General features: G+C 43.0%; 1 protein-coding gene across 2 annotated transcripts in view; it reads right to left on the bottom strand.

Annotated features, from left to right (window-relative positions):
* LOC118402113 (tenascin-N-like) overlaps positions 1-13,121 on the bottom strand; it is a 28,420-nt gene extending 15,299 nt beyond the window's left edge. The window contains exons 1-5 of one of the 2 annotated variants that reach the window (XM_052476977.1): positions 12,917-13,121; positions 7,231-7,656; positions 5,997-6,368; positions 1,240-1,503; positions 251-433 (exon numbers count right to left, since the gene is read on the bottom strand). In XM_052476977.1, the coding sequence (XP_052332937.1) occupies positions 251-433; positions 1,240-1,503; positions 5,997-6,368; positions 7,231-7,654 (1,243 nt within the window). In that variant the 5' untranslated portion in view covers positions 7,655-7,656; positions 12,917-13,121. The remainder of the gene's footprint in view (positions 1-250; positions 434-1,239; positions 1,504-5,996; positions 6,369-7,230; positions 7,657-12,916) is intronic. The other variant, XM_035800024.2, reaches the window with a different exon arrangement.
* Between the last annotated feature and the right edge of the window lie 243 nt (positions 13,122-13,364).

Raw genomic sequence — 13,364 nt, 5'->3', positions numbered from 1 at the left:
CTCATTGGGCTCACCTGGACTCCCTCACTGTGTTGATTGCCCCTGTGTATATGTCTGCTCCTCTGTGTTGTTCCCTGAAGTAGCATTTTGTCGTGTCGTGTTTATGTCCAGACGCTGTGCCCGTTCCGTTAAATGTCCGTCTGTATTAAATGGTTCACTCCCTGTACCCGATTCTCATGTCCTGCATCGGGCCTCACACTATTCTATTCAAATCTATTTCAGATGGTGTTCTCTAATTTAAATTACATACCTACGATGGTGTGGGTGGTCCTGGCCTCTGCACTCATTGGTACGTTCTGCTCGTCCTCCTGCCCGTCAGGGTTAGCATAGGTCAGTCTGAAGTGGTCCAGAGGTGCTGCAGGGTTCTGCCAGTCCACCTGGATAGAGTCCTCAGTCTGGCCCAATACCCGGATAACATCAATACCAGACACCTCTGTGTAGGTTCAACATAGTCTCATTAGAATATGCCAGAATAATGACATTTAGCCATTTAAATGTCACCTGCGTTGACATATAAATTGTCACTAATGGTGTTATAGTTAGATACAAGTTATGAGAGACGTCTAATAGGGTACCCATGAGTGTCATCGCTATCATACAGAACCAAGGACCAGGGCATGTTTCCTACTGATTTCTATGAGGTTTCCTATATGTGATTTTGCATATAAATCCATTCCAGGCCAGGGAAAATAGTCTGGCTAATGTTCTTTAACAGTTCTTTCTAATCAGAAAAAAAAATGATTTAAAACCATTTGAAAAGGATAACGTTTGAAGTTAAGCATATTGTGTGACTGAGAACTGTTTGTCTCACGCTAATTCTTCATCATAGCCGGATGATCGGGGCTTTTCTCATACCCAGACAGGAATGTCATGCACTGAGATGTTTTCCATGGCTAACCGCACAAGCAGAGCCCAGGGCCCAAGGCTCAGTGCTCTGTGTCTCTCTTTCCATAAAATGTGTCTACGGCTTCATTTCCTTTTAATTAGGCTGACTGGTGTAATTACCTTAAACCTAATGGTAAGCAAACGATCACTAAGGGAATCATTTAGTACAAACAGTATTCAGGGTTATTGGGGTGATCTGTACATAGAGAGTTTTATGTGACGACAGGACATTTAAATTGGCATTCAGAACCACTTACCACAAACAAAAGCACCTGGACTTTTGAGTAACATATGAAAATCAATGTTATGAGAAACATACTGAACTTTCCTCTGTAGTTCACTTCACTCCCTTACCTGTGGTCGCCTCGATCCTGTCCCCCTCGCTCTGGATCTCCTTGATGACAGCGTACACCTGCACTATGTAGGTGACACCTGGGCTGAGTCCTGTGATCAGGTAGGAGGTCTCTGTGTTGGGCACGGTGAACCGCTCCAGCTCTGCCTCATTGCCCTCAGGGTGCCAGGTAAGGATGTAGTACTCTGCTGCTTTCACAGCCTCCCATTCCACCAGCAGAGAATTATCAGTCACCCTTACCAGACGCAGGCCGTTAGGGCCCGACACTGAGGGGGACACAGAGGTATGATTAGTTAAGGTTCAAAACTCTATGTTACTCACTATGTTATTGTGATGAATTTGAGGGGTAGCCCCAACCAGGATAAACATGGGGGCCTGTCAGTCCAACACTTCAGTTGTTACGCCAAGAATTCCGGACTTCTTGGCGAAGTCAGTGGGTTGTACTAAGTTCACTATGTTATTGCTCTCTCTTTTTTACTCTTTTCACATTTCACTCAATGTTACTCTGACAGAAATAACATATCTGATTTAAGGAAAACACAATTTAGAAAATTGGGGAAAACATATTCATTTTCTGCAGTTACAGCGTGATACTGTATCTAGACACGATCCTTCAATCAAGATGGTGGAAATAGGGTCGGGCGAATCAGACAGTATGGGGGGACTTTTCAATAACATGAATAAGAGCCCAGGAGACGGCCAGTCAGCAGTGTACGAAGCAAACTTTCCAAGCCAAGATATTCCTGCGGATACAGGGAAATACGGACACAGACGACCGAGCGTATGTGCTGAATTCGAGGAATTAAAGTGCAGAAAAAGTGTGTGTACATTGGGGGAAATATGAAATAGGTGCTAAGGAGACCACATTTACCAGGAAAGAATTCACAGCAGGCTTGGACCTTGTTCCATATGTTAAAGGCAGGAAGCTCAATGTTTTCTTTCTCTTCAGGAGGAGCATTTCCATCCAGTGGCAGTTAATACAACTGTTGCTGCCGTTTTCTACAACCGCTGCCAGTAACAATTATGCCCTTAAATAATATTTCAGAACAGGCAAAAGTACAAATAAATTAACATCTAAAGATTCGGAAAAAGCAAAAGGAACTGACATTTTTGTCCTCACTGATTGATAACGAGGGAGGCATAATTTGAAGAAGAAAATTATGAAATTATATTTGGACTTCATAAAGAAGAGAATCATACATCTACAAATCAAATCATCAAATCACATTTTATTGGTCACATACACATGGTTAGCAGATGTTAATGCGAGCGTAGCGAAATGCTTATGCTTCTAGTTCTGACCATGCAGTAAAATCTAACAAGTAATCTAACAATTTCACAACAACAAAGGAATGAATTAGAATATGTACTTATAAATATATGGATGAGCAATGGCCGAACGGCATAGGCAAGATGCAGTAGATGGTACAGAGTACAGTATATACATATGAGATGAGTAAGTGTAAGTGACTTGTGAAACATTTATTACATCCAATTTTTAATTATTAAAGTGGCTAGAGATTTGAGTCAGTATGTTGGCAGCAGCCACTCAATGTTAGTGATGGCTTTTTAACAGTCTGATGGCCTTGAGTTAGAAGCTGTTTTTCAGTCTCTCGGTCCCAGCTTTGATGCACCTGTACTGACATCGCCTTCTGGATGATAGCAGGGTGAACAGGCAGCGTTTGATGTCCTTGATGATCTTTTTGGCCATCCTGTGACATCGGGTGGTGTAGGTGTCCTGGAGGGCAGGTAGTTTGCCCCCGGAGATGCGTTGTGCAGACCTCACTACCCTCTGGAGAGCCTTACGGTTGAGGGCGAAGCAGTTGCCGTACCAGGCGGTGATACAACCCGACAGGATGCTCTCGATTGTGCATCTGTAAAAGTTTGTGAGTGTTTTTGGTGATAAGTCCAATTTCTTCAGCCTCCTGAGATTGAAGAGGCGCTGCTGCGCCTTCTTCACCACGCTGCCTGTGTGGGTGGAACATTTCAGTTTGTCTGTGTTATGTACGAAGAGGAACTTAAAACGTTCCACCTTCTCCACTAGCGTCCTGTCGATGTGGATAGGGGGGTGCCCTCTGCTGTTTCCTGAAATCCACGAACATCTCCTTTGTTTTATTGACGTTGAGTGTGAGGTTATTTTCCTGACACCGCACTCCGAGGGCCCTCACCTCCTCCCTGTAGGCCGCCTCGTCGTTGTTGGTAATCAAGCCTACCACTGTAGTGTCGTCTGCAAACTCGATGATTGAGTTGGAGGTACGCATGGCCACGCAGTCATGGGTGAACAGGGAGTACAGGAGAGGGCTGAGAACTCACCCTTGTGTGGCCCCAGTGTTGAGGATCAGTGGGGTGGAGATGTTGTTTCCTACCACCTGCGGGCGTCTCATCAGAAAGTCCAGGACCCAGTTGCACAGGGCGGGGTCGAGACCCAGGGTCTTGAGCTTAATGACGAGTCTGGAGGGCACTATGGTGTTAAATGCTGAGCTGTAGTCGATGAACAGCATTCTTGCATAGGTATTCCTCTTGTCCAGATGGGTTAGGGCAGTGTACAGTGTGATTGCCATTGCGTCGTCTGTGGACCTATTGGGGCGGTAAGCAAATTTGAGGGGGTCTAGGGTGTCAGGTAGGGTGGAGGTGATATGATCCTTGACTAGCCTCTCAAAGCACTTCATGACGGAAGTGAGTGCTACAATAGTCGTTTAGCTCAGGTACCTTAGCTTTCTTGGGAACAGGAACAATGGTGGCCCTCTTGAAGCATGTGGGAACAGCAGACTGGGATAGGGATTGATTGAATATGTCCGTAAACACACCACACCAGCCAGCTGCCGTCTGGGCCGGCAGCCTTGCGAGGGTTAACACGTTTAAATGTTTTACTCACGTTGGCTGCGGTGAAGGAGAGCCTGCAGGTTTTGGTAGTGGGCTGTGTCGGTGGCACTGTATTGTCCTCAAAGCGAGCAAAGAAGTTGTTTAGTTTGTCGGGGAGCAAGACATCGGGGTCCGCAACGGGGCTGGTTTTCTTTTTGTAGTCAGTGATTGACTGTAGACCCTGCCACATACCTCTTGTATCTGAGCCGTTGAATTGCGACTACTTTGTCTCTATACTGAGAGCTTGTTTGATTGCCTTGCGGAGGGAACAGCTACACTGTTTGTATTCGGTCATGTTTCTGGTCGCCTTGCCCTGATTAAAAGCAGTGGTTCGCGCTTTCAGTTTTGCGCGAATGCTGCCATACAGTGGCAGGTTCTCAGCCAAAGACACATCATAATGGTGTTAAACATTTTTTGAGACAACTGTAAGTAGGACTTCCATCAACTGGGCCAAACGTGTGCTGCTCAGTGTTCTCTGTCGTGATTAATATGAAAAACAAGTGGGGAAGCACATGTACTGTTTCCATGTAGTTAAAAGTGACCATACATAATGTCAATGCATTTGGGCATTGCTAAAGGGTACAGTATGTTATTCAAATAATATTCAAGACCACTAGTTTGAAAATGGATGTGATTCTCAAATGTGAAGCAGAAATGTGAATGTACATTTCTGCATGGAACTGTCATTTGTCGGTGTGAGACATCCCACTTTTCAGTTACTCACATAAGGTCCTGTTTTTACTGAGTCTACTGTACCATGGTGAAAAGAGCATTAAGGGACAACTCAGGAGACGTACATGGAAAGCAGACCAAATCCACATGCGGCATCTGTAGGACATTGATCTGGCTTTTACAAATCCAGATGCAGCATCTGTAGGACATTGATCTGGCTTTTACAAATCCACATGCAGCATCTGTAGGACATTGATCTGGCTTTTACAAATCCAGATGCAGCATCTGTAGGACATTGATCTGGCTTTTACAAATCCACATGCAGCATCTGTAGGACATTGATCTGGCTTTTACCAATCCACAGAAATCCACCAAGGCATTTTGTGGGCAGAATAAAACTATTTAGGTTTTCTCTAGATGATTTATTTGAAATGTGTCTGAGTTCTTTATCAATGTACAAATCTCCAAAGGCCTAAATTCAGATCCCAGTCTCGATCATAGTTGTGAAATATGGTTAGCATTGCTTTTGATGGTCACTAAAAAGAAAACAGCATTGGTGATGATGATGCACCTCAAGGTCTGATCACACAAAACAGAAAATGTCTCAGTATACTGTAGCTTTTGTCCTATACTCATAATATTTATCCTCCAAATCTAACTCGTAAACTCACATAGCCTCCCTCTTCCCCCTTGACACGTCCCTGTTCTTGTTGTAAGCAACAGTTCAACAGTTCCTACATGCACATTACTATAAATCTCTCCAAAGTTCTCTTGCAGCACAGATTGAAAATCTTACTATCGCTGAGTGCAATAGCTGACCAGCTACCATGGGTCTGTGCACAAACTTGGTTTTAACAAAGTGAAATTTTTAGACAGTTTGAGGCTGCAGCAATTGCTGTCACTTTCACAAGTGAGGAAGCAGTGCATTTATCTGACAGAATGTTTTGACTGCAAATTTTCTGCTTAACTGCTATTTAACTAATAATCAAATAACCAGTACCTAATGGCAAGTTTAAAGTGTTTATGAAACCTTAGAACCCTAAGGATCCTACAGCTGTAGATTTTCTGCATTTCAGTTCTGCGAATCAACAAAAGGTAGTTTGCTATGTAGATCTAGGCCATTTCAAACTAGGAGTGCTGATCTTGGATCCGTTTTCCCTTTTATATAATAATGAATAAGACATTATGACCTGATTATAACCTCAGCCTATATCAGAACTTCTACCTGTAGAGCAGTCTTCCCCAAAGAAGCCTTCGTCACAGATACACATTCCGTTCACGCAGGTGCCGTGGATGCAGTCAGGATCGCATTTCTGTTCGCTGCAGTCCTCGCCAGTGAAGTGGCTGAAGCAAACACACTTGCCGTCCACGCAGTGTCCCTTATCGTTGCAGTCGCCTGGGCACATCAGCTGGCTGCAGTCACTCCCCGTATAGCCAGCGTGGCAGACACACTTGCCATCCACACAGCGGCCGTTGTCGTTGCACTCATCAGGACAGGTGGAAATGGAGCAGTCAGGACCCTCCCAGCTAGGGTTGCATTGACAACTGCAGGTGTTGTGCTGGTAGGTCCCGTGGCCACTACAGCTAGTGTCCACACCTGTGGAAGTTTAGGAAATCGCGTTATGTGACATCTGAAGTGTCTGTACTGTAAGTGTAATGTAAGTGACCGTGCATCAAACAGTGTCACAATTATATATATTTTTTTGTACTTATTACCCCTTTTTCTCCCCAATTTTGTGATATACAATTGGTAATTACAGTCCTGTTCCATCGCTGCAACTCCCGTAGGGACATGGGAGAGGCGAAGGTCGAGAGCGATGTGTCCTCCCGAAACACAACCCTGCCTAGCCAAACTGCTTCTTGACACACTAATCGCATACCCCAGAAGCCAGCCGCACCAATGTGTCGGAGATAACACCTCCCAACTAGCGACCGGCTGCAACACAGCCAGGGATCGAACCCGGATCTGTAGTGATGCCTCTAGCACTGCGATGCAGTGCCTTAGACTGCTGCACCACATGGGAGACCAGTTTCACAGTTTTAAATAACATCTGGGATTAAGTTCCACATTTTTTTTTTCAGATATACACTGAGTGTACTAAACATTCGGAACTCCTGCTCTTTCCATGACATAGACTGACCAGGGGAATCCAGCTGAAAGCTATGATCCCTTATTGATGTCACCTGTTAAATCCACTTCAATCAGCGTAGCTGAAGGGGATGAGACAGGTTAAAGAAGGATGTTTAAGCCTTGAGACAATTGAGACATGGATTGTGTATGTTTGCCATTCAAAGGGTGAATGGGAAAGACAAAATATTGAAGTGCCTTTGAACAGGGTATGGTAGGTATCAGCTGCACCCGGTTGAATGTGTCAAAAACTGTACACTCAATGTATTTTAGCTATTGAATATAGATGTTCTGTCAGATCTCATGGTGATGGACTGCACTGTAGGCTTACCTCCTGCTCCACCACCTTTTCCACCACAGCAGCCCTGGGAGCACTGACTCTTCAGATGTTCCACCTCCTCCTCCAGCCCGTTGACTCTGTACAGCAGAGAAGTAAAGCTCTCCGACTCATCACAGTCACACTTTGGGGACTTGAGGTTGATTTGGTGCCTGAAAACGATGTTGTTTTCCCCGTCCAGAGAAGCACCCCCTTCCAGCTCTTGCAGGCCTGAAAACTGGTCCTGTTGAGAAGGGAGGGTCTGCAAGGCGAGTTTACACTCAGGGCTCTTGGCCAGGTCAATCTTATAGACGTGGCTGAAGGTGACTTCTTTCTCAGCGGGGGATGAATAATCTTCTGTCACATACTTGGAAGTGACAGTGCACAGTATGCTTATCAGGCATAGGGCTCTTGTGAGCCAGTGAAGTCTAGTGGTCATGGCTAGAGGGGAAAATAAGTGGAATAATTGGTGAAATTGATATGCAACTTTTGACATGCACAAAGAGCACTGGTCTTGACACCTTTTTGGTCTATTATGGGGGATTTTCCAGAGAGAACATGGCTTTTTTTTACAAGATTGTTAAAGAAGTCACATTCGTTCTAGTTAAGGCAGACTATGTTTTACAAATGGGACATGAAGCAATCTCGTAACCTCCAGCAGAAAGCCAGCAATCATCACTCGAAACGAAACACTTTTATCCCAAGCTCCTAACTATTAATAGTGCTCAGCCAACCATAAGGGCTTCAAGGCGCATGGAACACTGTCTTCCAAAAGATGTCATGTCTAATGACAGTGATGTCATCCAGCTTTTGACATCCCCAGAAAGAGAAATTATATGCTATCAAAATAATAGGCCAAATATATATCTGAAAAGACTTCTTCAGAAATGATTTGGTTCAAACCTCTATGGTGAATAAGAGGTTACCTGTTTCTCAAGCATGTTCGATTGAACCGCTGCGTCCTTGGCACGTAGCCATTCGAAATTTGGTCGTGGAGCAACTTATAGTCGATGTCTGAACTTGTGTGGTCTGTGGAAACTGAAAACCAAACTTAAGTGACTGTCTGCTCCGCTCTCCTCTAAAAGAGAGGCCGTGGTGCTTGACAACTGGAAACTCCACAGTAATAGCATACATGCTTTAATAAATTGCGCAGGGTACTTTTAAAAGAATGTTGATTGGTCAATGAAATATGCATGTTGCGCAAAAACACTAACGGGATAGATAATTGGGAGCACACAATGTGGAACTATCAAAGAAGTGAAATGACTCAACCATGCACAAATACTAGGCTTTTAACCTTAACTCACATATGGTATATTGAAACTATGGGAACGATATTTAAAAAAAAAAAATTTAACCTTTATTTAACTAGGCAAGTCAGTTAAGAACAAATTCTTATTTTCAATGACGGCCTAGGAACAGTGGGTTAACTGCCTGTTCAGGGGCAGAACGACAGATTTGTACCTTGTCAGCTCAGGGGTTGAACTTGCAACCTTCCGGTTACTAGTCCAACACTCTAACCACTAGGCTACCCTAGTGGTGTACAGTAGACCAATAGTGCAAAGCGATTGTTCCTGTAACATTGTAAACCAGTATAAAGAAATCTTCATCAATGATTATATCAATCATACAACACTAGCAACCTCATCTACAGGTTGAATTCATTACGTTGGTGTCAGCTGTGACACAAGTGGTGCTACAGTATCTGAGGCTGGTCCATGTAGTCACCTGAAGGATTGTGAAAGTAACCTATAAGTGATAAGCACAATGGCATAGGTGTTATGGCATCATAAGCAGCCTACAACATTAGTGTAGATGTTCATAGTTTGACATAATGGCTTAGATGCTCCTGGAGAGTTTACAGTATGTTTGTGATACTGCAGTGTGCAACGGGACAGTTTTTGTACCCATGTTGGTTATTTCTTTATGTCGTTGGTTTTGAAATTAAACTGCTCCGACTTTTGCCTAGTTCTGCTCTCCTGCGTCTGACTTCCCTGCCACCAGTTACGCACCCCTTACCACTAACATTAGCCTAAATATTATGATAACTAACCCAAGATAGGACAGAGGCATCATTTACAATAGGAGCCAATAAAGCACAGTAGTCAGAACAGGCAATGAGGTGGGCAGAGCCAAGCAAGAGCTAGCATGATCCTATTAACGTGCTTTAGCATGTATTTGCATATTTACATTAGGGAATGCCTAATCTCTGAAGTGTGCATGTGCAAGAACTCAAATTCACCCTACATTCCTAAACCACGCCATTTTTAAAAACTTTGGCAAGGAGTCAAATCTACAAAAAGTGTGCTCTGTTTGTAACAGATTCTAGTTTTGGAACAGAAAACTGCATTCAGATCGTTATGAGAAAATGATGAGCTCTTGCTCCTCCTTGACCCTCTGCCTGCCAATAGACTTCATTATTACCATTTAAGGTGTTGAATAGAAGCCCTCACTGGATGCTTCAAGTTTATACCCCCTGTGACACATCTGGGTTTTCTCTTTCTTCTGTGATTAGCATAAATGAAAATGGCTAACATGAAAGTGGCGAACATTAGCCTAAATAAGAAAATGGCTAGGATTTACCTGAATGAAAGTGGTTAGCATTAGTCTAATAGTGACCTCTTAGTCAAATAACCCTTGGCATTAAGCTTCCATCCAACGGTAGACTTCACAGAGGGAAAATTGCTCAACACTTGTGAAAATGTAGTATCAGTAAGCAACGTGTTGGGAGAAATTATGTTGGCTATGTTGCTAATGACTTACAGTAACTGTATTACTGCCACACAAACTTTCCACCATGTTTGCTACGAGTCCTGTGTCTGTTATCCAACTCAGTGGGTGAAAACCTTGAGGTTAGAGTAGCCAGACCGTAGAGACTATGACATCACAGCTATGGCCATTCATCCCCATTGACTCTCTGGCAATAATTACAGTAGATGGCACTTTATCAGCAACCAGGACATAGATCAGACCAAGGGGAAAGACCAGCAAGTCAATGACAGCCTTATAATAACCCACATCACAGGAACATTATACAGCCCTGTGGAATGGCACCAGGCGCTGGCGCACACAGATCCTTAACAAGCTCATTTATAGTTTACTGTCAAGGTTTTATTTGATGCTTGCCATTTTAAGGCTTTTATTTGTCTTAGAGAAGATTCCAATGTGACCTTCTTCCAGCTACCATGATCTCCTAAATCTCTGCAGGGAAGGAATGTCAGGAATGATACAGCAGTAAGACCAAAGATTCTCCTTAGTCAGTGAATCCATGGTTGTGTCCCAAATGACAACCTATTCCAGCGTTTCCCAAACTCGGTCCTCGGAACCCCAAGTTGTGCACATTTATTTTTTTGCTCTAACACTACATAGCTGATTCAAATGATCAAAGCCTGATGATTAGTTGATTATTTGAATCCACAGTGTAGTGCTCGGGCAACAACAACACAAATGTGCACCCTTTGCGGTCCCAAGGACTGAGTTTGGGAAACCTTGCTCTATTCCACCTTATTGGGCCCTCAAACTCAACTCTGGACCTCAAAGCCAGTTCCACTGTTTTTTAAATTGTTCCCCTATAATCAGGAACTGATTAGACCTGGGACACCAGGTGTATGCAATGAATTATCAGGTAGAACATAAGACCAGTAGGCTAGGGACCTTGTAGGGTAAGAGTTGAATACCACTGCTATAGGGAATAGGGTGCCATTTGGGACACATTCTATGTGAAGCATGTCAGATGTGCAGTCATGGAAGAGCCGAAGCAGTCTCAAAGGATTCGAGAAAACAGTATCCGCAGTTCCGCACTCAAAGTTGGCATGGACACACAGGGGAATTACCTTCACATAACAAGGAATTCAAATAGTCAGACACAAGGATGTCTGTCCCATCTTTTCAACCTCCATTCTTTGCAGGCTTGTCGACGAGCTGTGAAGTTTGACAGACTTCCAACCGGGATTGGCAGGAATGTACCTAAGCAATTCCAGCATGCATTGCAGACTGGCAAGTTGTGCTGGTAGTAAACTTCAAACAGCTACTAAAAATGTTAGACTCACTCCTCTCATTGTTAAGGTTCAAGAAAGGGAAGCTGCATTTTACCAAAAAGTGTATCACCGTTGTGCATCATCTACTTACGGAATAAGAGGAGGTAGAATGTTTCCCCTCACACACTAACAAGAAACGCTTCCGGCTCAGACTGTGAATGCAATCAATATCAGATCCTCACAGGGACCCAATTTTCCCTCCAAAATCATTGCATGGGGAGGAGAGAAAGGAAGGGAAGCAAGTAAGGACAGACTGTGTGCAATGCCCCATCCTCTCATGAGACACATTAACCAACAGACAGATAAAAGGCAGTCTGTTCTTTTCCGTTTCAAGGGGAATTGCACTGGACCAACAAGCCTGGGATGAAAAGTTTAGCGCTCTGCAGTCTGCACACAGGGGGAAGAGCTCAGAGCTCATGGTCTTTATGTGGTTGCAACATTTGTCAAATTTTCCTTTACTGGCAGGCAGAAAAAGCTGAAAGCAATTAGAGTAAGTCTGAGCTCAAACTCATATCCCCCTGCTCTGTCTGCTGGTCCTGCCATCCAAACCACAAAAAAACCTTGATAAGGTTACAAAAGCCCAATAGTCACCCCATTGGCTTTATGTAGGCCTTATGATCACATATTAGAAACCACCCCATTCATGGCTAGCTGCAGGCAACGCTCTACATCTGTTGTTCGTTTTATCACTGCTTCCAAGATAACTTTGAGCCAGTACAGTAGCATTTCATCAAGTTGAGCCACAGGCAAGCACCGTTCATGTCTATGAAGCTTGTTGAAACTATTTATTTTCAGAAGAAAAAAAATCCACCTTCAATAAAATGGTTTACAAGAAAAGAAAAAGAAATACAATTATTCTACTGAAGCTGTATATTGTATTAACAACATATTTACTACATGGTAAGGACATAGCTGACACTTCAGCTATTTCCCCACTGGCTCTATGTCTGACTGACTGAAGTATAATTTGTTAATGCTTCGTCTGATGCTTGACTGCCCAGCATTTCCGTCTGGTACCAGGGAGGCTGGAGTTTAGTCTGTGATGAAAATGTGAGGAGTGAGAGAAGGCAATTTTATTAACAAGGAAATGGACCTCTAAACGTATTGGGTTTGATGCCTAAATTACAGCTTGTGCACTTTTTTTGGTGTTGATGCAAAATATCAAAAGAAATCGAACCCATTTATTTTTGTTTCTTTGTTTCTTTCTATTTGACTGTATAACTTGTACTGAAAGAGCTTTGTAAATGAAGTTGTTCTAATTATTGTGAAACTTTGTTTCAAGGACGACTACTATATGTTAACATCTCATTTGCTCTGATGAAAACGATATGCTTCCTGATCACATGTCATATAATGACTCAAACGGGAATAATGTTGCAAATGACTTATTTCGTAGTAAGTGTAACTTTTTCAAGGTAATTACTTATTTCAATAGTAAGTATGAATCTTGTCTGTAATTGCATTTGTTAAAAGAAAATGAAAATGTATGTAAAATGTTAAACAGGTCAAATATGAATAACAATGTATCAAATCAGATGCAACCTCTAATTTAAAAAAAAACTCGCAGTCATATAAAATGTTTATGCACATATTACAAAGCCTCTCAAATTGAACATTCAAGAATAAAACAATCAAACAATGACATAAAGCAGTGTTTCACTCACCGTTGCAGTTCCCTGTGACTCCCTCCTCTGAAAGCCTGAGAATCTGTCACTCTATTTCTTCTCTCTCTCTGACACCTGTTGACAAGCTCAGGGCATGAGTTTGAAGGGGCCCTTATAACCAATGTCTCTGTGGCTCCTGAAGCAACAGCCTTTCCCTCAAGTAGTTAAATCCCCTTCCGAAATGCCTTTGGCCAATGGGCAGTAGTTTGGGAGTGTCTCTTCTCTTGCTCCTCAATAATGGAATGAGAATAGAGATAGATAATGAGAGACATTCCTCCTTTGAAAAACAAATTAGGCTGGAACTAATCATAATACTTCAACATGACCCCCACACATGTTGCCCCCACCCCGTCACTACCAACTTTTGAGTTTGAGTTTTAGACACTTTTTTTTATATGTTTCCTGTCACAGTAGCAGCGATGGATGCAATTAATCATTTTACCAGTCC

Source organism: Oncorhynchus keta, chromosome 23 (genome assembly GCF_023373465.1).
Source record: "Oncorhynchus keta strain PuntledgeMale-10-30-2019 chromosome 23, Oket_V2, whole genome shotgun sequence".
Classification (NCBI taxonomy): domain Eukaryota; kingdom Metazoa; phylum Chordata; class Actinopteri; order Salmoniformes; family Salmonidae; genus Oncorhynchus; species Oncorhynchus keta.
This window is presented reverse-complemented; position numbering and strand designations above follow the sequence as displayed.